At 39.6% G+C, this 20,986-nt stretch overlaps 1 protein-coding gene across 2 annotated transcripts in view; it reads right to left on the reverse strand.

Moving 5' to 3' along the window:
• The window catches only part of SH2D4B (SH2 domain containing 4B), a 113,587-nt gene that overhangs the window by 59,825 nt on the left and 32,776 nt on the right, over positions 1–20,986 (reverse strand). Inside the window, exon 1 of one of the 2 annotated variants that reach the window (XM_054205587.1) lies at positions 6,868–7,051. The exons of the other annotated variant lie outside the window; for it this stretch is intronic. Coding sequence (XP_054061562.1) covers positions 6,868–7,051 — 184 coding nt within the window. Of the gene's footprint in view, positions 1–6,867; positions 7,052–20,986 lie in introns of those variants that run through there. 2 annotated transcript variants of the gene reach the window in all.

The raw sequence follows: 20,986 nt of genomic DNA on the forward strand, positions 1-20,986 counted from the left end.
CAATATACCCCTGCAGGATCAAATAAAGGAAGAGTGACTGCAAGAGAGCAAACATTAAGGGAGGAAACAGTTACTCAAATAAGACTATGGTAATTAACAAACGTAGCAAAGCTGACTGTACATAACATTCAAAGGTAAGCGGGTTTGCATTATCACATGCTATGTATATAGGCAATATGTATATAGAGGTTTGCATATTGTAAACCAAAAAAGAAGGGAAAAAAAAAAGAAATACAGAAATAAAGTGGCATTTATGTGGTCTCTGTTTAGTATGCCCCAGATATTTTCTTGTCTCCCTGGCCACGGCATGCTGTTGCACATAACAGTTTTGTAATTTGCCCGCTTTCAACTGGGAGATAACATTCAGAACTCATTCTTTAAGACGTTGTTCTAACTCCATGTACAATCTAGAGTTAGTCTCTGTCTGTCCATTTTAATGACCCTTTCACAGTAAACAGTATAAAAATGCAGGTAACACATAAGATCAAAGTCGAAGGTGTAAAATCATTCACACATCGGTATAATTCGTTTGATTTTTTTTTTCTTCATAAAAAAAAAAATAGAGTCAAGAACATAGCACTATAGTTTTTTATTCCTGATCCCAGCTGTCTCTTGTAAAGATTAAAAGGTATATAACAGGGCTTGGTTTCTCACACAGAGCTATCACAGGTTTTCCCATTGCTGGAGAACAAACAAAACCAAGGCTGCGTGGCTACTTCAGGGTCTGCTGGAAACTCAAAGCAGAAGGATAAGGGTTCTCTGTCACAGAATGAACAGAGGAACTACAGATCACTTTCTGCACCAGACTTAATGCAGCGTGGCAGGTTTGTACTGATTCCTTTTATCAGACACACAAGACCACAAAAGCAGGAGGACTAGACCACTAGGGTGAGATTTTCTAGCACCACCACACACAAGTGGATTTGAAGGTTAACGAACCACCATCAGCATCTGGCTAAATCCACCGCTGGCTTGAATACACTGAGTTTTCCCATGCCTTCCAAATCCTGCTATCAAAACCCGGTGCCTCTGTCCTTGAATGTTTCAGTCATTTATGCTGAAAACTGGCAAAATCAGCATGGAAATATTGAATTAGCTTGGGCAAATCCCATTCTCCCCTTGGCCACAGTACTGCTCTCTTTCCATATCAAGTATTCATGAGCTTACAGACAGCCACAACCTCATATCATTACCAGAGCACTAGTATGGCCAAGAAAGCCCACCTAACACCACTGTATCCAGACAGGCTGAGGAACACAATGCCACAGAGAAAGACAGGAATGCTCGCCATGCCAGTGGCTCAATTAACCCCGTAGCCTCTCTCAGAAAGCGGCTGACGCCAGATGCTTCAGCCAGTGGGAGCGCTGAGGATCGCAGGCATGCAAGAGAAACCTCCAGTGTAATAAGGCCCAGGCAGCCAGCAATATTCTGCTCTTAATTTTCTGCGAAACAGAGAAGTCGGCTGCAGGGCAGGATATGAGACTAAAGAGTACAGATTTACAGCTAATCCTAGGAGGGCAGAGAAGTCCCTCTGGATTTGTTCCATCTGGTAGATATTTAGGTCATATGGCGATTGGGGGGTCTCTTTCTAGCCCCGGGTTCGGAGAAGTGAACAGTTTAGAAGCTGCTGCTTAACCGTACCTCAGTACACAGCCCCACTGAGCAGGAGCTCTGAGCAGCTCCTGGTATACAGTACTAACAAAACTGCATCATGTCACAAGCCGCTATACATGTTGTGAATGTTACATTACAACTTTTCGAATGACTTCAAATTAGTTTGCTCAGTCCCCTAATAAAAATTATTCTAATGTTTGTCTGTGTCTCTGGTTAGAACCATATCCAGTAATACAGAGACAATGAACAGTGCCAGGAGCATGCCTCTGTAGGAGATAAAATCTTAGTAAGCATTACCAGGGTGTATAGAGGCCTTGGTATAAATGAAGAACACATTTCTGAGTTCAAAAACATAGAAAAAAAGTCACTGCATCTACACCCACTCACCCTTCATACACACACTGGAACACACACCCACTCACTAGCCTTCACATGTGACACTGATGTATCCTCCAACCATCCGCTTGTGATATTTTAAATACTTGCTTCCAAATAGCTTCATTATTCTCTAATGATTTTCTAACACAAAAGCCATTTAGATAGAGAAATTATTTTCTAGCCATGCTGTGATAAGCCTACCTAATATTCTCCCAGCCACTCTTGTTAAGGACAGGCAAATAAGAGTGTTTACAAATAGCTCCTGTCTGAACATCATGAGCTGCAGTTCACAATGAATAAATGTCAGAATAAGCAGCAGCAGACCAGCTTTGTCTCCCCTCCCACATGGCTGTCCTTCAGCTACCTAATGCTCAATAGCTTTTGAGATCTCATTTTGGGTATGCTGACAGCTCTGGATACCGCATCAGAGTGAAAATCCAAATTGGCAGCGTCCTCTGCTTACTCCCAACTCAGCTATACTGGTTAAAGGGCTCCTGCCTAATCAAATAAATATGTTTCTTTGCAAATTGCAAAGCTGCCTGTCAGTCAACTCTCGGGCAAATCCCAAAGGGATCCTGAAATTTTGAGGAGACTTCCCTTAGTGATTTTAGCAAGACGAGAAAAGGCAACCTGTTTTATTACAATGAAAATATGTTCCTAAAAGATCTGCCCAGGAGTAATTTGTAAATGAACTGGAGATGGACCTCTAAGAATTCAACTCACTTGTGAAGCTATTTCAGTACAAGCCAGCAGTCGTGATTTAATTAAAGCTATGAAATACTTCTTTTACCTTGAATAAGTTCACTAAATGCTGCAGATTTGGAAGGACCAAATGACGCTCAAATTCTACAAATATTTTTAGGCAAGGTACAAATGTTGGCTAGGTACAAACAGCGAAGACATGGGAACATTTTATTCATTACCTTCCAAAGGAAGTATTTCATTGTGAGGTAACGTTTATATATTGCTCCCTTTTAGACATTGATCTGTGTTTTTAAAAGGGGAAGGAGATTAAAATTGTTGAATAACCTGAAAACATTTCATTCACCCCTGAAGTGAAATAATTTCTTTAACATTGACTTATTCTGATACAAATTTTAACCTTTCCTCAAGACACATGAAGCTAAACAATCCAAATGGAAAAATCAGGCAAAATTTAGCATTTACTGAAGGTGACTAATATTTTCTTTAGAAATGAAGAATAAGACTAATTACGCATGGACTGTTACATTATTTGGCTTGCTAAACACTCCCAACAACTTTCATTTTATTTCATGGTTTGGACTTGTTTTTATTTTCTAAGAAGCAAATTTCATAGTACTGAATAGGACACCTATGGACAATCTGTGTTCAGTGGTGCTTCTATAAAGATCACTGTACTGTTTGGGTCTTCACTAGTTAGTTTCCACACAATTAACAAATGATCACGCTGACGAGCGTTTCCTAAACCTGCAGTTGATTTTAACTCTAGCACAAGGCCAGTCTGACCTGCATATGCCATTTCTGTCCTCCCCAACTCTGCACTTGTGGTTTCTGTAAAACAACACACCTAAACCTCGCACGAGAACCCTTCATCCTCAAGCCTGTAGAACATCAACATGGGATTCACAACCACTGCTCAGTTTCAAAAAATCCACCCCTTCTGCTGTGCTCACATGTACTGTTGCAGGCAGGCTCTTGAACTGACTGACGGAGAATTGTACCAATTGGTGTGTATGACTCCTGATCAAGCCTAAGCACTTTTTGGAGCATTTTTATTTAGAGTAGTGCCCATTGTCACGAATTCCTTTTGTTCTATCTCACCCCATCCCATCCTAGAGAGATATGTTCATATGTAGCTATTCAAACTGTGAGGAAAACAGAAGGATTTGAAAGGTGGTCCCATAAAGACAATTCAGATTAAATTAGTAAAAAGTTCTTTTATGCAAATGTTATGTTGTATTCACAAACAACATACACATTTTGCTGTCAACTAGAAAATTTCAGAAACCCGGCACAACATTAGAAATATTGAAGTTTCATCTCTGTTTTCTACTATATATCAGGCTACACAGATCTCTATAAAGCCAGAGTAACTCTTGGCTTCAACAAAATAACACGAACATAAAACAGGTGTCATGCAGCAGAGAGCCAAAAACAAAACCTTGCAGATGAAACTGCTCAAATCCCTCCATTTCAAAGTAATAAAGAACATGCAGTTGTGGTAGCTCTATATTTCCTGCTAGCCAATAATTTTAAACGGGAATAAAAATACTCCCTATTCCACCCTGTGTAGCAGGGGGAGAATGTTTGGAAATTCGCTTATACATCAATGGAAACTGTAAAACTAAGCAGCTTCAAGGTCCAAATATTTTGATGCCAAATGTCTTTTAAGAAAAAAAAAATCACATAATTTAAGATAAGAAATGATTATTACAGTCATCTACTCTGACCCTTTCTGTCATATAGGCAAAAATATTGCACAGTAATTCCTATCTTACACCCATAACTTCTGATTGACTTTAACTTTTTTTTTTAAAAAAACAAGAAACTAGCTCCAGTATGAGAACATTTACCTCCATATTATGGAGTTGTGCAGTAGAAATCACTTACAAGTATCTACATAGTTAATGACCTGAAAGATGGAAGTTATTTTTTGTAACTCTGGCCCACATGAGCTCATGGAAGTCAAAATATATTTTCAGTGGAAGCAAATGCCTGACTTGTAAATCTAATTTCAATGGTTCTCTCTACAAAAAAAAAAAAAAAAAAAAAAAAAACAAACCAAAAACGGTAAGAACAGTACTTCAGTACGGTTCTGAAGGAAGTAGAAAGTTTCCGACAGTGGGCAAAAGTCAAACCTAAGCAATACCTTAAATTGGCAATTTAAGAAGGTAAAATGGAAATGGACTATTGTGAAATTTCACTCCACAAGTATTTGTGAATACTTTTGTCAGAGCAAATATAATCTATAGGTTACTCTGCTGCTCTCCTTTCTCTTATACTTTATAAATCAGAAAATTAATTACCCAGAAAATGGTCTCCTGTAGTAGGAAGCCGAACATGTTTAATGTATAATTTATATATGGAAATTTAGGTGTCAACACTATGAAAAATCATCACATAAATATTTTTGCAGTTAAATTTTTCTGCATCTGTCTTCCTCAACAAATAAGCATAATACAGATTATCTCAATAATACAATCGTTTTTTGGTATATGGAGCTGAACTGCATTTTTAATTTTTTTCTCAGCTACAAATCAATCAAAACAAACAAGGTTTTTGTGCTGTATGAGAGAAGTTATTTTGCTGCCATCCCTCTTAAGAGAGCGCCATTCAAAGTAACACTAACATGAAGAAAATAGAAATTAAACAGAACGAGGTTTTTCAACGTCCACCTCACCATCTGTGAGAGAACATTTTAAACTCCTATTATGGCTGATTCGGGTGTTCTGAACATTCCCCCTTTATTTTAAGGCTCCCATTGTAACTTACTCTAGAGTCATTTCATAAAGGCCTTTGCTTCAAGTGAGTCTTGGAAAATAGTTCTGCCTTGAAACACATTTCTTTAATAACAGTCTTTGAATTGTTAACTATCTAATGGGCACTTTTTAGAGTTCAGAGGCCATAAATATTTTAAGTAGTCTGACAATTGAATCCAATAATTTATCTGTATAGAGGTGCTCCAAGCAAAGCACTCTACCACAGGTGTGTTAAGATGAACAACATTCTAAACACTGACTACAGAGTCACATAGCTATTACAACACTTTCCTAAAATCAGCTATCCAAAATTATTAGAAGTTTTGAATATTCAAGTTTTAATAGATTTAAAAATAGGATAAGATCTTTGGCATTTCACAGGGAAAGGAGTATTTGACATATCTCTATGACGTTTCCTTGTCGAATGAGGAATCAATGCAACTACATTTCCAAGACAAAAATGTTTTCTATCTTGCATCAGCCTAACAACTTCATCCTGTGAATGGGGGAAGCGTTGGAAGCCACTTGTTCAGTGAGGAGAGCAAGGAAATAAGTATGTCTGTTTATTCCAAACCACTTGGACCCAAGACCAGACACTTGGAAATGACATTTGGAGAAGTTCTTTTTTGATGTTTTCTTCCACAGTTTTGCTTATTTGCTTTTTAAGTCAACACAAGCATTGATAACAGCCTGTGGAAGGAGTTTAACTACATACTGCATGAAAACACATTTCTAGGTTTTGTCTTTTCTGGTTTTGACTAGGTTTTAGGGTTGGGTGGTTTTTTTGTTGTTGGGGTTTTTTTTGTTTGTTTTTTTTTTTTTTGTTTACACACCCCACTACTCCTATTCCCTAGACATAATCTTTTGGAGAGTGTTTACTAGAACAGTTGGAAATTTAGTCTCATATGGTATGGCTGTTCTGATGTCACATCTTATTCAAAAACAGCCCTTCATAACAAGCTCAAATTCATGAATTTATGGCCTACTCCAACCACTTGGAAACATTTAAAATACTAAGTCAAAAAACCTCAAGAGCACAGGCAAGGCTGCCTTTTGCCTGACTGCGGGGCAGGGGTGGGGATGGTAGGTGAAGAAAAAAGGCCTTAGGAGCAGAGGGGAAACATGGTCACTGTACATCTGTTACCACAGCAAGAGTAGGAGCAGTGACTCCTGATTGAAAGCGGCACTTCAAAACAATTCTCCTTACTCCCCCACCAAACTATTCCCCTGGAGAAAGAACCAGCCTGGAGAGACAAGGAGCAGGAAAATGGTGCTTTTGCTGCCTCAGACTTTTTGCCTATGGGGACACCTGGTACCCCTCCTTATAATCTCTTCCAGATGCATGTTGCACCATAGCCAGTTGCATGCCCACCATCCCCAGCTCTTAAGTATAGGAGGAGGTCACAAATCTTACTCTGTTTGCGCCTTGCTGTCTTTCTCAGCATGGCCTCCTCCATTCGTGCTTTTTCTTCCCTCTCCTTCCAGCGCCTCAGCTGCTCTTCTCTCATTTTGTAGAACAAGATCTGCTTTTGCTCTTCATTCAGCTCTGCCAGGAGCTCAGGGTCAATATACATATCACGCAAAATTTGCTGCAGCATGACGACTCCAAAAAAAAAAAAAAAACAAACCAAAATCCAAAACAAACCTGCTTCCAATTATACTCAGTACAGTGACAAAACCCCACCGACACCACTCCAGAAAGCAAGCTGCAGCAAAGGAGCTCTCACACTCCTGCCTGCCCGGGAGAGGTCTGATTCTTGCTCTGTCTCTCTTTGTGCAGGCATATTCCACTCCTATGTCTCTTACAGGGCTGGAGTTCTATGCTTATCTCATCCTCCAAAGGTAGAGACAGGTGTCAAGTGAATGGAAGGGGGAGGAACAGACAAGGAAAAAAATTGAAAGGCCAGGAGAAAAAATAAAGTCACTTCAGTGCTCCTGACAGCAAGCCAGTAAAAATAAGGAATTCTCAACTGAACCCATCAGCTTTGCTCCCTTGAGCAGAAGGAAATTCAATGTAGAGAAAGTCTCGGACTTTCAGCTCAAGCGGTTCCCTTCAGCAGCAATACACTCCCAAGGCTGCAAGTGTTGCCCAGGGGTTTAAAGTGATGTCATGGTTAAAGGTATCACCTACACCAACAATATCTATGTCACTTTGGGAACTGATCTCTTCTGATAAGAGAGGACAAATGAGTTTGCACGTTATTTCCCAGTCTAGCCTGTTAACTAGTCTCAACAGGGTAGCTCATATTATAGGTCCTATTTACATGGTGTTGACAAATATTGTCATGCCGCAAACTGATTAAAATGCCTTTAAAATTAAAAGCAGATGTAACAAAAGCCACGAGAATCTTGTTATCACTTTATAAATAGTAAATTAATATTAATTAAACAAGAGTAAGTTCTCAGCAGTTCATGCGGACTGTGCAAGTCCTGCTGTTAATTCATTTTCCACCTTGTGAATGGAGAAAGTTACAATGTTGCTCTTCAAGCAAATTGTGGCTTTTTGCTATTTAACAGAGTTTTACCAAAGTCAGTAGAATAATATTATTTCAGCAGCAGGGCCAACAGCCACTCAATTACGTAAAATAGCCCCAAGCCAACACACCAAAAACCAAACCCTCTGGATTCACTAGCCAGCTTTCATCCGGTAGGGGCCCGGCTCCTCTGGGGAGCGGTGGCACTGTGTGGGAAGGGGAGCATCTTCTGAGGAGAACCGAGATGGGGCCACTCTTGAGTCATAAGAAAACACAGATCACATCTGCAGGATAAGCTGCATCCCATTGCATGAAGAACAAAAGCAGATCTGCATTTCCTCACAAGAAGCCTGCTTTATAGATAGGCATCTGTCAAACTCTTATACGACTTCCCTGATCCTCATATTCAAAAACTTATACTGTTAATCCCTCTATTCCTGTAACATTCTTTCAAGGTAAGCAAAATACTATCATCTTAATTTAGGCAGAAAATACATGTGATCTTAACTAAAATTCAAGAGAAGACGCTGTATCACCTAGAAGCATGAATCCAAAGATTATACTTGAATGATGTCTTCAGCTGAAACAGAACTTCAGAACCCATCATCTTTGGGCTTTACAGAGTTCAGTTCACATGCATGGTACTCTGCAATTCACAATCTCTCATGTACAGATTTTGTCTCCTAAAATAAAATGCTTTAATTGTTTCATTTTTATTTTTTTAAGAAATACAGTTTGGCAAGAAAAAAACCTAGGGTAAGAAAGACTTTGTTACTGCATCTTATACCCTACTTGGTCAGGTATAGAAGGGGGAGAGGCTCGGGGGGGGCTGGCCTTTGTTTGTCTGCTTTTATTCAATTATATTAGAGCTGTGTCTCCACATTTTGGCACTAATTGAAAAAGACTCGCCTTTGCAAAGGCTTCAGGGCAAGCAGTTTTGCTGTTCCACCCATTTGTCATCTTTCTTATTTTATTTTACTTGACTTCACAGAACAGAAATCAAATCCTGATCACAGAAGCTATCACAGTGCAAAGAACAAACTCTTCATCAAGGATTATGCGCATTTAAGCATGATAAGAAAAAACATTTTGGAACTGCATTTAGCTGCAGAAGTAGCTCAGGATAGAGATACAAGACAGCATACAAACATATTTTCAGGCAACTACGGTAATGTTCAATGAGCAATCACACAACAAAAATAACAAGAGCATGGAGACGAAACAAATATTTCACAAACAACCCATTGCCTGAGAATTATTCACCAAAACTACCTGAGAATGGTAACCAAATGATCAAGTGGAATTAATCTGTGGGACTTTTTTTTTTTTATTTATTTTTAAAAAGTTACATGTGGAAATGCTATCTAATCACAGCAATGAATCTGATCACCTTTCTCTGTTGTAGCTTTTCTTCTATGTGTTGTAGCAACCCCAAAATAAAAAATGGGGGAAATGCATCTATCTAACAAAAGCCAACATCCAAAGAACTAGAAAGATACATCATAAAGCCTGACATTAGTTTCTTGTCAAGAGAGAAATACTCTGTCTCAGAACATTTGGTCTTTGAACTCTCACATGGGTCGAAGTGTTTGATCAACTCTCTCCCTTTGCGTTCACTGGTAGGTAAGTTTTTTTTTTTAAGGGTTACGTTCTTTATGGGGTGGAAAATCCAAGAGGACCAGTGGGAAGAATCAAGCGTTTTCACCAGTCCCTTCCTTTCCTTTACTAATTAACATTTGATTCGATAACCATTTGTGAATGGAGTGAACAGAAGGAGGGCGATGGCTACTTACCTGCAGATCCCAAATGTATAGAGAACTTCTGTCACGTACGTAAACAGTAGGTATGCTTAAGAAACCATTCGATGTTCCACTTATCAGAAAAGAGTAATGGTCTGGGGATGATGTTCCCAGAAATACAAACCTTGAATGTTTTGGGCCAATGAGGTATTTGGCCCAAACTAGGCCTAGCCTGTTGGGCTTCATCAGGAGCTAAAGCTCCTTCATCAGGAGCTGGAAACACCTAACCCATCTAATGCTGAGCCCTTCACAGGATATGAAAGAATTCGACAGCAGGTCCACCTTCTGTATACCCTCACCGGACTAGAAGTGCTAAGGAGCAATAAATAACTCAGACAATGAAGTGTAGTCACTAACCACAATTCTAGTACCTCAAATCTCTTCTGCATCTGACAAACCCTTTCAGAACCACATTTCTCCTCTCTGAATAAATACTCTTGAAGAACTATTAGGAAACAATTAAATGACCTCTCTGATACAGCAGAATGACCCCAAACATGCACTGCAAGGAATAAAAGTCCAAAACTCAAAAGGCAACCTTGAAGAAACACAAAACCTACATTAAAAACTCTTGCTGCTTCTAGGATTAGCTCATGTTTCATAATGGACAAGCTTTGCAGTTCCAGCCAACCCGGAGTCTCAACAGGAGATAACTCAGGCAAAACATAAAATAAAACTTTCTACTGCAAACCCCCCAACATTCTCTGTCTTCCCTTCTTTTCCCAGACCTGATTAAGATATTGATAAATTAATGACTCAGAAGAGCAGGAAAATTTGAAGTAAGGGTGCTCACTTCCTGATTGCGGCCATTCGTCACTTCCCAGCCTTTCTGGGAAGTATTTTGAAGAGGTTACAAGAGCAATGACCATTGCCTTTCCATCTTGGTTACCCCTAGTTCTAGTTCAACAGCCCAAACTAAGATAAAATGATTACAGAACGATATTACATCTCAACAGCCTATACACAAAATAAAAAATTACTATTAATGTAGTTCTTTGTCAGCAGTCATTACCCTACAATAACTGCCACACAACTTGATGCTCTAATTACTAGCAGTCTCTGCAAGGAGCTCAGAGCTATTTAAAATTTAAGTTTGGAGTTTCCTTTAATCTTTAACGCTATCTTCAGGAACTAGACATGCTCTGTCCCGTCTCTGGTATACCATCTTTCTAGCTAAGCAGTTCTCAGCTCTGCCTCTAGAATTCATCTGCTGGACAAAGGCAGGGGAGGGAGAGGAAAAGGCATAGAAAAACATTTTTATTTCATTTTTAAGAAAAGGGGAGTGCTTAATTGGCCGAGGCTTGCAAATTTCCTCATCCCTTTTCTTCCTAGCATGTGCATGCTCCATTCCCTGAACCAAAAAGCTCACTGGCAATGCTTATGAATGCTGAGACAGCAGAACTGCATTTTCATTTGGATTTTACGACACAGGCATATAACCTACTTTAGCCATGTCATTTACATAAAAATATTCTGCTATAACCTACATACTACAGGGGAAGAAAGGAGGGAGGTAATGCACCTCTCCCCTAAAATAAAAGCATACAATTAAGAAAAAAAAAAACAATAAACAGAAAATATGCAATCCTATGTTTTCCAGACTGTGAACTCCATAGCCTTAACCAATTTTTTGTGCTCTGTGTATTTTTTTCTATATTTAATTTTTTAAGAGGAAGCAGCGTACAGTATCTGAGTTTATCAAGTCCTGCTGTGTCAGCGTGAAAAGAGGAACAGTGGAATCCGGAATTGAATGGTGTGGGAGGGAGCTGAAAACGTGAAAGGGGAAAGGTAAAATTTACATTTGTTTGAGCCCTTCTGCACCCTACAAATCTGTCACTAGAAAAGCAAATACATTAGGGCACTCACCACAACAAACCAGTCCTGTGTCTTATTTGCACATTGCAGTCAATTAAAAACTAGGAAAAACTAAACCAATTGAGAATCATCCCCTCCCCACCTCCTCTATCACAGACAGATGTAACAAAACCTGCCTGTTTTCCTCCATTTCTATAGTCAAGTCTGTGGCTCCCTCTAAGGGCTAAAACGAGCTCCTCAACAGCACAACCTGCAGCTGGATCAGAATCATCATTTCCCCGAAGCTGCTATTCCATTGCAAAGTATCACATAGAGCAAGAACGAGGGTACGTTTTTCCAGGCCTTCCTTTTCCATACAGCACTAATATCAGTAAATCAGACAATTAAGTGTTTTGGAGCATGGATGGACTTTGCGTGTTTGTCATCTTCTCTGTACTGGTTCAAGACTGATATTTCTACAAAACACTGCCATAATAAAATGAAAAAAAAAAAAAAAGAAAAAACTTGAGGTCTGTATAGCAAAATAGGAATTAAATAGATAGATTAAAACCTCATCTTTAAGAAATTAAATGCAGCAAAAGAGCTACAAACCAATTAATGAGAAAAGATGTGTTATCATCCTGTCAGTCACATAGCTGTAAGTGAAGTGACGCTAATAAGATTTTAATGGTGTAATGATGATTTACAGCGGCAGAAGCCTCATCAGATAGATAGCTGTTTTTTTCAAATTTCAAATCTGTTACTCCTCAGCCCCCCACAGAAATCAGACAATCCCAAATATACATAGCACTGACAAGAGGGTAACAAAAGGGACAGGAACTAACCCAGAGAAAGCAGTATTTGAAGTCCAGGGCTGCAGACAATAGAGCAATCTGTCATTACTCTACTCTCCCAAGGTTAATTCTGTACTCTGCAACATTACTTGCCCTTCAGAAGAAGTCACATCAGTGATTATTTTTGCCTGGTGGCGTGGCAATCCTACCCAGCAAGATTATTTTCGGTCTATCCCTTTGTGTTCTGTGCTACAGCTGTTGTACACACGATTACACTGGAGCCTCTAATGCCTTCATGGTTCAGCACAATTTATCAGAGATTTAGGAAGCTGGGTAGAAAGGGCAGCACTCCAATTTTTCTTCAAGTTGATAGTAGATATTTGAAATTCTGACCTACATTACAAAGGTCTGAGGTTAATACAAGTTTGTCAACTTTAGGTTTGGACTTGTTTTAATTTTAATACCTTTACAGTAATAGACATGGATGCAACCCAAACTAGAACATTACACACTTGGTGTTTATTGCTATTAATACACTCACAAAAGCAAAGTACATCAAAGAGCTGGCAAGTCTCATTGTAATTCTTCGAATGGAGAATGAAACATCCACCATTAAAGTAATTCATAGTGAAAACGAGTAAACCAAACAGAAAAAAGTTAAGCTTCCTTGAGAGAGTTCAGCGAGAAAACATGGTACATAGGCTTGCAAGCAACAACTAGTGTCCCGTAAGCCAAGCACTGTCGAGAGATGGGGCAGAGGAAGGGCAGGAAAAAAAGGCAGAACACTCACTCACACTGCAGTTAACTAAAACACCTCTCGGAACTCCACCATCCTCTCACTCAGATTGTGCTGTCTAATTCAATTGGTATATATCTTATTTACAAAACAGTAATCAAGCCCTTCAGGTCAGACCCTCAGCTACGAATGGGGTGTACTTGGTTGGCAGGCAGCAGGCTCTCCTTAGGAAGCAATTACAGCTCACTAAGTGTCTGTAGGGACATAGATTAAAAGGCCCACTGGCAACAGTCTCCAAGGAATTTCTTACTTCAAAGATATGCAGAATGCACTGCCCCCTGCTCTCCTATTTATGCTTCCTTGCTCATGTCAGATCCTGATGTTATACCTCACTGTATTAAACACAGCGTGTGCTTACACTGCACGCTGCAGTTCAGCTTTGTGCCGTTTAAGTACAGGGTACATCATCCACCTGTTTCTCAGCAGAAGTCTCCATAGCTAAGGAAGGCCATCCAGGGTTCTTCAAAGCAGAACTGATTGCCTTTCAACTCCTGATCTTAAGGCTCTCCACACTTTTCCTTTTTATTGATTTACCCCTCCCCGATCTTTATAATGAACTGTTAACCTAGGACAAAACTCCATGTAGGCAGCTACCTAAGGAACAGTAGTACAGTCTGCTCTTCTTCCCCTGCTCCTCAGCACACACCTTTCCAAGACTCAGCTGTCTGCGTAATGACAGGATACATATCTTCAAGCAGGAATTCAATATTCTCCTTTATACAAATTATTTGCTTTGTGTATCTGCAAAGCCCAAGAGAACTTCGGATTCCATGACCTAATTGCTACATGAAATTATTCCAGCATTTGCTACATTTTCAATGAAATTCATTACAATAAGCTACCCAAGAGATATCACGCTCTAAATTACGTAAGTTTCTTCTCTCAGATATATATCAACTTATGAAGATGCTCAGTAAGTTCACCTTTTTCCATCTAACCGTAAGTGCATCAAAATGTATCATGTGAGAGCTAATTTTCTTTAATATACTCCCTGGTACAATTTAGCTGCATTATGTATAATGCAGCAGTCATATCCTATCAACTTCACATCATATTAGACACCGCATTATGGCAGCTAAATTGATTACTTGTGTAATTGAAGGCCACCAATAGGAAAATTTTTAATCATTTAAATGACTCATCAGCTTTATATACAAAATGTCTTGCTTTAGTGGCATCATGCAAGTGATTTTCTTTCAGGGCATAGCATTTTGCCCATTTAAGCCACTTCTTATTCTTGTCATCTTCGTTGGCAATAAAATCCTACAGATTTACAAACGGCAGAGCATATTCTGCATGCAGACTAGATAGGATTTCTTTTCACTATCAGACTCTCATTTGCAAGACCTGATCCAGCTACACAAAGCTAGTTGCCATTCTGGATTGCATCAACAAACTTTTGATGAATTTCTGCTTTGGTTTTTGTTTCTGGTGGGTTTTTTTGTGGGTTTGTTTTGTTTTTAATATTTAACTCACCATAAGAAGCCAGACTTCTCTCTGTTTTCGAGGGTCAGGTAGAAAAATCCACAAACGCTTTAGGCATCACATTGTTCTTTAAAGCCCTTTAATTTTCAGCTTCACTTGCTGTCCAGTTCCTAAGGTGGCAACGCTTCTGGCTGCAGGAGACTCCTAACTTTCTGCTGCAGATCATGTTCAGCACTTTCCATGTCTTCACACTGAGGTGCTGTTCAAAAGGTTTAAAAAGCAGTACCTAAAGTATTCTGAAAATCCCTCCCTTTTACTTCATAGCCTTTTTAAGACCTTCTCCACTCCTGTTGTATACTGTGGGACAAAGAACAGCTCAGGACATTGTTAAGCCTTACTTGATTTTTTTTTTTTTTTTTTTACTCTAATCATCTTCACAGTTTCAAACCACAAAACCTGGATTAAGCCCGCTGACTCATTTTCACAATACAAGCCTTAACGGCTTTAGCATTCACGTCTGTGCTCCGTTCGCCTGACAGAAAATCCACTCTTCAAAGCTATTTGCAAAATCATGACAGACCCAAGTTTCACAACAGGGATGTGCCTCTATCAATCCCTTATAGTGGACTCACAAAGTAAGAACAATTCTATTTCACCTCATCCTCTCTCCTCTTGTCATATACTCAGTCGTGACAGTCACCTCCTCATTTTCCAACAGTGCCACACAGTGCAGTTCTTTGTGCTTTTGTTTATTTTCTCCCTTCCTCCAAGCTTCTGCAATTTATACTTCTAATGCTGCTTCCAGCACTAAGCCTCTACCCACAGGCAGCAGCTACCTCCTGAGAAAGAGGACCAGCTCAGTAAGTTTGTCCCCGCCCCTCTCACTGCAAGAGAGGTCTGTACTGTCCTTGTGGTATCCCACCTTTGCCCTCTCCCAACAGGAAGATTAGCTCCTCTACATTCCCAATGACTCAAATACACAGAGGTAATACACTTTATTATATGAAATACATTAGATAATATAGCCGCAAAATGACTAAAGGACTGAGGTGATTGAGGAAGTTCTTCCCACAGAAACTCTTGCTTTGGAAAAACTGCCACTATACTATACAAGCTAGTTCCTGCAAAGAGACACCTACCATACGTTGGCCAAATTTTCTAGCCATTCTTGACTAACACTGTATTCAAGCAGGTTATGGCTATTGCTCCAGTTCTTTCCTTTTACTAAGTCATCTTAAGCCACCTACACACCCTCAAAAGGATATTCAGAGATTTCCAAAAATAAGATTATCTCCAATTGCCACATAAGATTATTTTTATGTGCTCATCTTAGAATCCTAATGTAGGTACCTCTTTATCTTACCATCAGGCAGTGAGCATGCCATCCAGGCAGGAGACAGTATACTTACTACTGTTTCACATTTTTCCCCTCTCAGTGCTACCTGTAGGGATCAGCAGCAGTTCAGATCTCTTCCATTCTCTGCAAATTATTCAATGACAGAAACTGCTGCCAGCTGTCCTCAGAAATCCGGAGTAGGGCTCAGTTAGCTGCTGCACTTCGGTTATCAAAACGTGCTCCAGTCATGGGCACAGTCACACCTGTAATAGTTACAGTCTCCATTTGAAAGTCACTAACAGGTCACTGCAGCTGCCATTACAGCTGGAATAATGAGAGCTCCTTGAAATTTGTTAGCACATCACTGGTTCAGGTCCTGTGATATCTTCAGGATTCTGATGTCTCATGCCATAACTCCACACTAGTAGCTGCCATGCTAATAGGTCCTGTCTTCTCTTCCACAGCCCACTTGCCCTAACTGCACAACCAAGCAGCTCAGAGTAGCTCCTCCATCCCGACTGCCGTGAACTCCAGAAGCCTTAACTAAATGTTCTGCTCCAAACTACAAAGAAACTACAAAGGTTTTTTCCCTTAGCTTTCTTTCAGTCCTCTCCTCACAACTCCAATGTCGAGGCCAGGCTGGCACACAATCTTATGACCATTGTCTCCATACTAGCCACAAGGCTGGCCCTTCCATAGAAGCTGGGCTTACATTGCCCTTGTGTGTTGCTACCTCCCAGCTAAACCCATTAGGTAGAAAAGACCATTTATTCCTCATGAGAGCAAGCAAGTAGATCAGATCAGTTTATGGAAGTAAAGATGAGGCACCCCAGAATTTAGTCATTCCTCAGTTCTCATAGTTAGCATAATGAACTGCCACCTGGCTCAGAGTTTCAACTATGGGGAAAGACCTGGTCCCTCTGATTAGGCTGCTGAAATGTGATTTATTTACTAGAGGAGGGAATTTTTACATTAATACTGTTGTGAGTTTCGGCTGAGTCATCCAGTAGGTTACATCTTATAGATACAAGCAGTTCTTTGATTAAATTATACTGATAATCATTAGTCTCACAGTGAGACTAGTTATACACTAATGTGAAGCTGAAGGCCCAGGTTCACGGCAAGTTTTTGATTTTTCTCTACTGGCACCACAACCAGTTCTTTGCAAACTAAATTAACCATCAACTCTGAGTGTGAGAGTGCTCCAGCCATCCCCATGAAGCCACTTCATTTTCTCCTATGGAATTCAGAAAAGTCATAGATCTGTTATATCCAGCCTTAAGAACAAATGGTACATGGATAACTGGGTGAAGTTCTAACGGCCTGTGATGATCAAGATGATCTAATAGTCCCTTCTGGCTTATTTACTATGAATCTATAAACTCACCCAAGAGTAAGACAGACTGCTCCCCAAGTGGAATTGTCACCAAATAGCACAAAGGAGTTAGCACTTAAACATGATAACTGCCAGAAGGCACTGGAGTAACACAGTACTTGTGTTGATAATTTTATTTAGTCTTTACTTTGATCATATAAATTAATAATCCTTATAACCATAACTATTATAAGAAATTAAAACAAAGCAGCTTTCTATCCCTCTCCAAAATTTATTGGATTTGCTTGCAGATTTGTCACCAGCAGCGTCTCCTTCCTTTGTTGGCCCAGCTGTTAATGAAAATACAGACTGAAGGAAACACTTAACTTTATGCTGTACAGTCAACTCTAGTAAAGTCAATGGGATTAGCTAGAGTGTGTAATATTAAAAAGCTTTGAAGGTCACTGAAGAAATGGGATCAGACACTGCATCTTCCATGAAAAAAGCCCAGTAAGTCCAAGGGAGTATTATGCGATATGTAGGGGAATAGGGAAATCCCAGCCAAATTCTTATCCCCAATATAGCTCTTTGGAAGCCACAGGGACGGTACAACTAGTTTAGCTACTTTCTAAAGGACTCTCCATTCCATAGGTTGTGCTGCTCCATACAATCTATAGAGCAGCTCACAAAAACAAGCAAACGTATCAGCTGAAGGGCAAGCTACAAGGCATCGGCAGGATGCTATAGAACAGATGGCTTATTTAGAGAAAAGATGCATAAATGCAGGTCCCTTTGGGCCAAGAAAAAGTAGGTAGAGCATTATAACAACCTTGAGGCTTCTCTAAGGCTACACAGGAATTTGAACTGTCGCAACTTTGCTCCAGGCCCTTCCCACAGAGCCCAAGGCTATACAAAGAGTTCAGCTCAGCTAAACCGAAGACTAAGTCCTTGAGATTGTCATTTATTGCACTTTTTCCTTTCTATTTCAGACCCTTTTCATATGATTCTACAGAAATATTCAGAGAACATATTTCTTCAGCTGTCATTGTTCCATTACAAAAATGATGCATTAAAACTTCTTATTTTCTGGAAATAAAATCATAGAATCATAGAATGGTTTGGGTAGGAAGGGACCATCTAGTTCCACCTGCCCGGTCATGGGCAGGGACACCTTCCAATAGACCAGGTTCTCCAAGCCCCATCCAGCCTGGCCTTGAACACTTCCAGGGATGGGGCATCCACAGCTTCTCTGGGCAGCCTGTTCCAGTGCCTCACCACCCTCACAGTAAAGAATTTCTTCACCATATCTAATCTAAATCTGCCCTCTCAGTTTAAAACCGTTGTCCCTTGTCCTATCATTACACTCCCTGATAAAGAGTCCCTCTCCAGCTTTCCTGTAAGCTCCTGTTAGGTACTGGAAAGCTGCTATAAGGTTTCCCTGGAGCCTTGTCTTCTCCAGGCTGAACAACCCCAACTCTCTCAGCCTGTCCTCGTAGCAGAGGTGCTCCAGCCCTCTCACCTTTGTGGCCTCCTCCGGACTCACTCTAACAAGTCCATGTCCTTTTTATGCTGGGGACTCCTGAGCTGGACGCAGTACTCCAGGTGGGGTCTAGTAGAGCAAGATGGGCAATATTTGCAGTCTCTAGGAGTGATACTACAGACATTCATTACGTAGAACAGGTACTAAATAGCCTATTTAGAAGAAAAAAGCAAGCTGCAGGAAGATGCAGATGGTTGATATAGGAAGTAATTTTGAAGTCAGAGTTGCATTTTTAAAAAAAAGAGGGAGAAAGGAACAGCTAACAGCGCTTACAAACTAAAAGAAAATAAAGGGAACAGACTAAACCCCAGTTTAATAAAGCTAGGTACTAGATTTTAACCACAAAAATAATACTGTAATCTGGACTTGCAATCAGAAACTTCTCTACTAGAGGGATCCCTTTGTGGCTTAAGGACTACAGTGCTGGACAGGTGGAAGCTCTGAAACTGCAGCCAAGATCCAGACTTCCATGATGTTTGCTTCCCAGAAATTAATAAACTTCTAGATTTACTGTGGCCTGTTTTCCATTATGAACACATTCTCTTTTTTAATTCAACAGCAGGTTGAATACAAAGGCGGTTCTCCATTACTGATATATCTTTGTATTTTGCAGCTGTTATATTTGAACAAAATAACTCTTACCATTAATGATACCTGATCTTCTCGTGAGCAAGTGTATTTTGTGGTCTTTGCTAAATGTTCAATAAGCAAAGTCATATATAAGCATATGTTTCTGCGTTTACACACTCCTTTATCATACAGGTACTGTAAAAATTTATATATACAAGTCCAGTCTAAAAGAAAAAACCCTAATCTCAACTTTTTATCTTCAATGATATACAGTCATCACCAAAGTGGAATGAGATGAAGAAAATCCGCAGCAGTCTCAGAAGAATACAAGCAGTTCTGAGCATCATAAATACTTGCACATACCCTTCCTTTGCCTTTTCTAAGTTCACATGTACCAGCAATAAATCTTTTTTGTGGATTTACAATGCATTTTACAGGCTCTTCTACACCCTACGAAGTCAACGGTTCAGGTAGTCTCAATCATTTCACATGTTTTCTTTAAAAGAAAAATATATGAATACCAATTAAATTTTTTTAAATTTCCAAGCGATTTTATAATACCATAAGCATAATGCACCAGCCCTTTTCTCTGAAAAAAACCTGCTACTGCATTGCTTTATTGCTCTTCAGATATCTATTTAAAAATAGGCAATTATTCTCTCAAATGATTTAGAAGAGTATTCCATTAACAGACTCAGGAAGATGTCACAAGGAACAAGCTTGATTTGGGTCTCTGTATCTTCTAGAGTTCCAGCAAAGGTCAGCTGGAATGATCCTCCAATATCTTTAAGGAAGGACCCTGGTCACTTTTTATACACCTGAGTTGTAGGATCTACCTGCATCATTCCCTTGATGTTACAAGATTCACTGCCTAACAAGGCAGAGAGCTGGGATAGAGCCCCTCAAGTCAGAAATCTGTCTCTTCAGCCTCAGCTTGTGCAACTGAAGAAGAATCAGTCTAAAAAAAAAAAAAAATCTCTTAATGAAAACTACAGGAAGCAAACCCTCAAATACTCAGAGGACCTAAGAAAAGAATTGACACCAAAAATTAATCTCATCAGCGAGGTTCTCATTTTATGATGGAGATCAGAGGAAAGAACAGCAGGATTTACACAACAATAGGTAATTAAAAAGTAGCATAGAAGATATTCAATATTTCACTAGTGTTACTTATTACAATGTTCTTTGAATTCTGGGGTCAAATATACAAGTTCTCTGAGCCTGACAGAGATAAAGTACAAACAACTGAATCTAATGGCTGCTTTTAAACCTTTTCCTTGAGCAATTAATGTACTAGTTGTAGAAAGCAGGATCTAGCTTTCCTTTTGTGCTGTACATGCTGTCACACGTGGACGGAAATAATTAGAAATTATCAGAATGGTTTTGACTAAAAAGAGTTCTGTGAAAGACCAAATATTTCAGAGACTTATCAATAAACATTTCATTAAGAAAGGGTGGTTGGGGCTAGGTCTAAGTGTGAAAGGGAGACATTCTCATTGCATCGGCCCTAATATTGAACTCGTTCACGTACCTGGATGAATTCTTATTTAAAACCTACTTTCAGCAGAGAGCAGGCAGAACAGAAGTGTACGTTTGCTCGTTCCCAAACCACCTTTACCAGCCTAGCTGGATATGTACCCACAGTCTTCTAATATAAATCCCAAGGTTTCAGTTCCAGAGATTACACCCC

This window comes from Rissa tridactyla, chromosome 6, assembly GCF_028500815.1.
Source record: "Rissa tridactyla isolate bRisTri1 chromosome 6, bRisTri1.patW.cur.20221130, whole genome shotgun sequence".
NCBI lineage: Eukaryota > Metazoa > Chordata > Aves > Charadriiformes > Laridae > Rissa > Rissa tridactyla.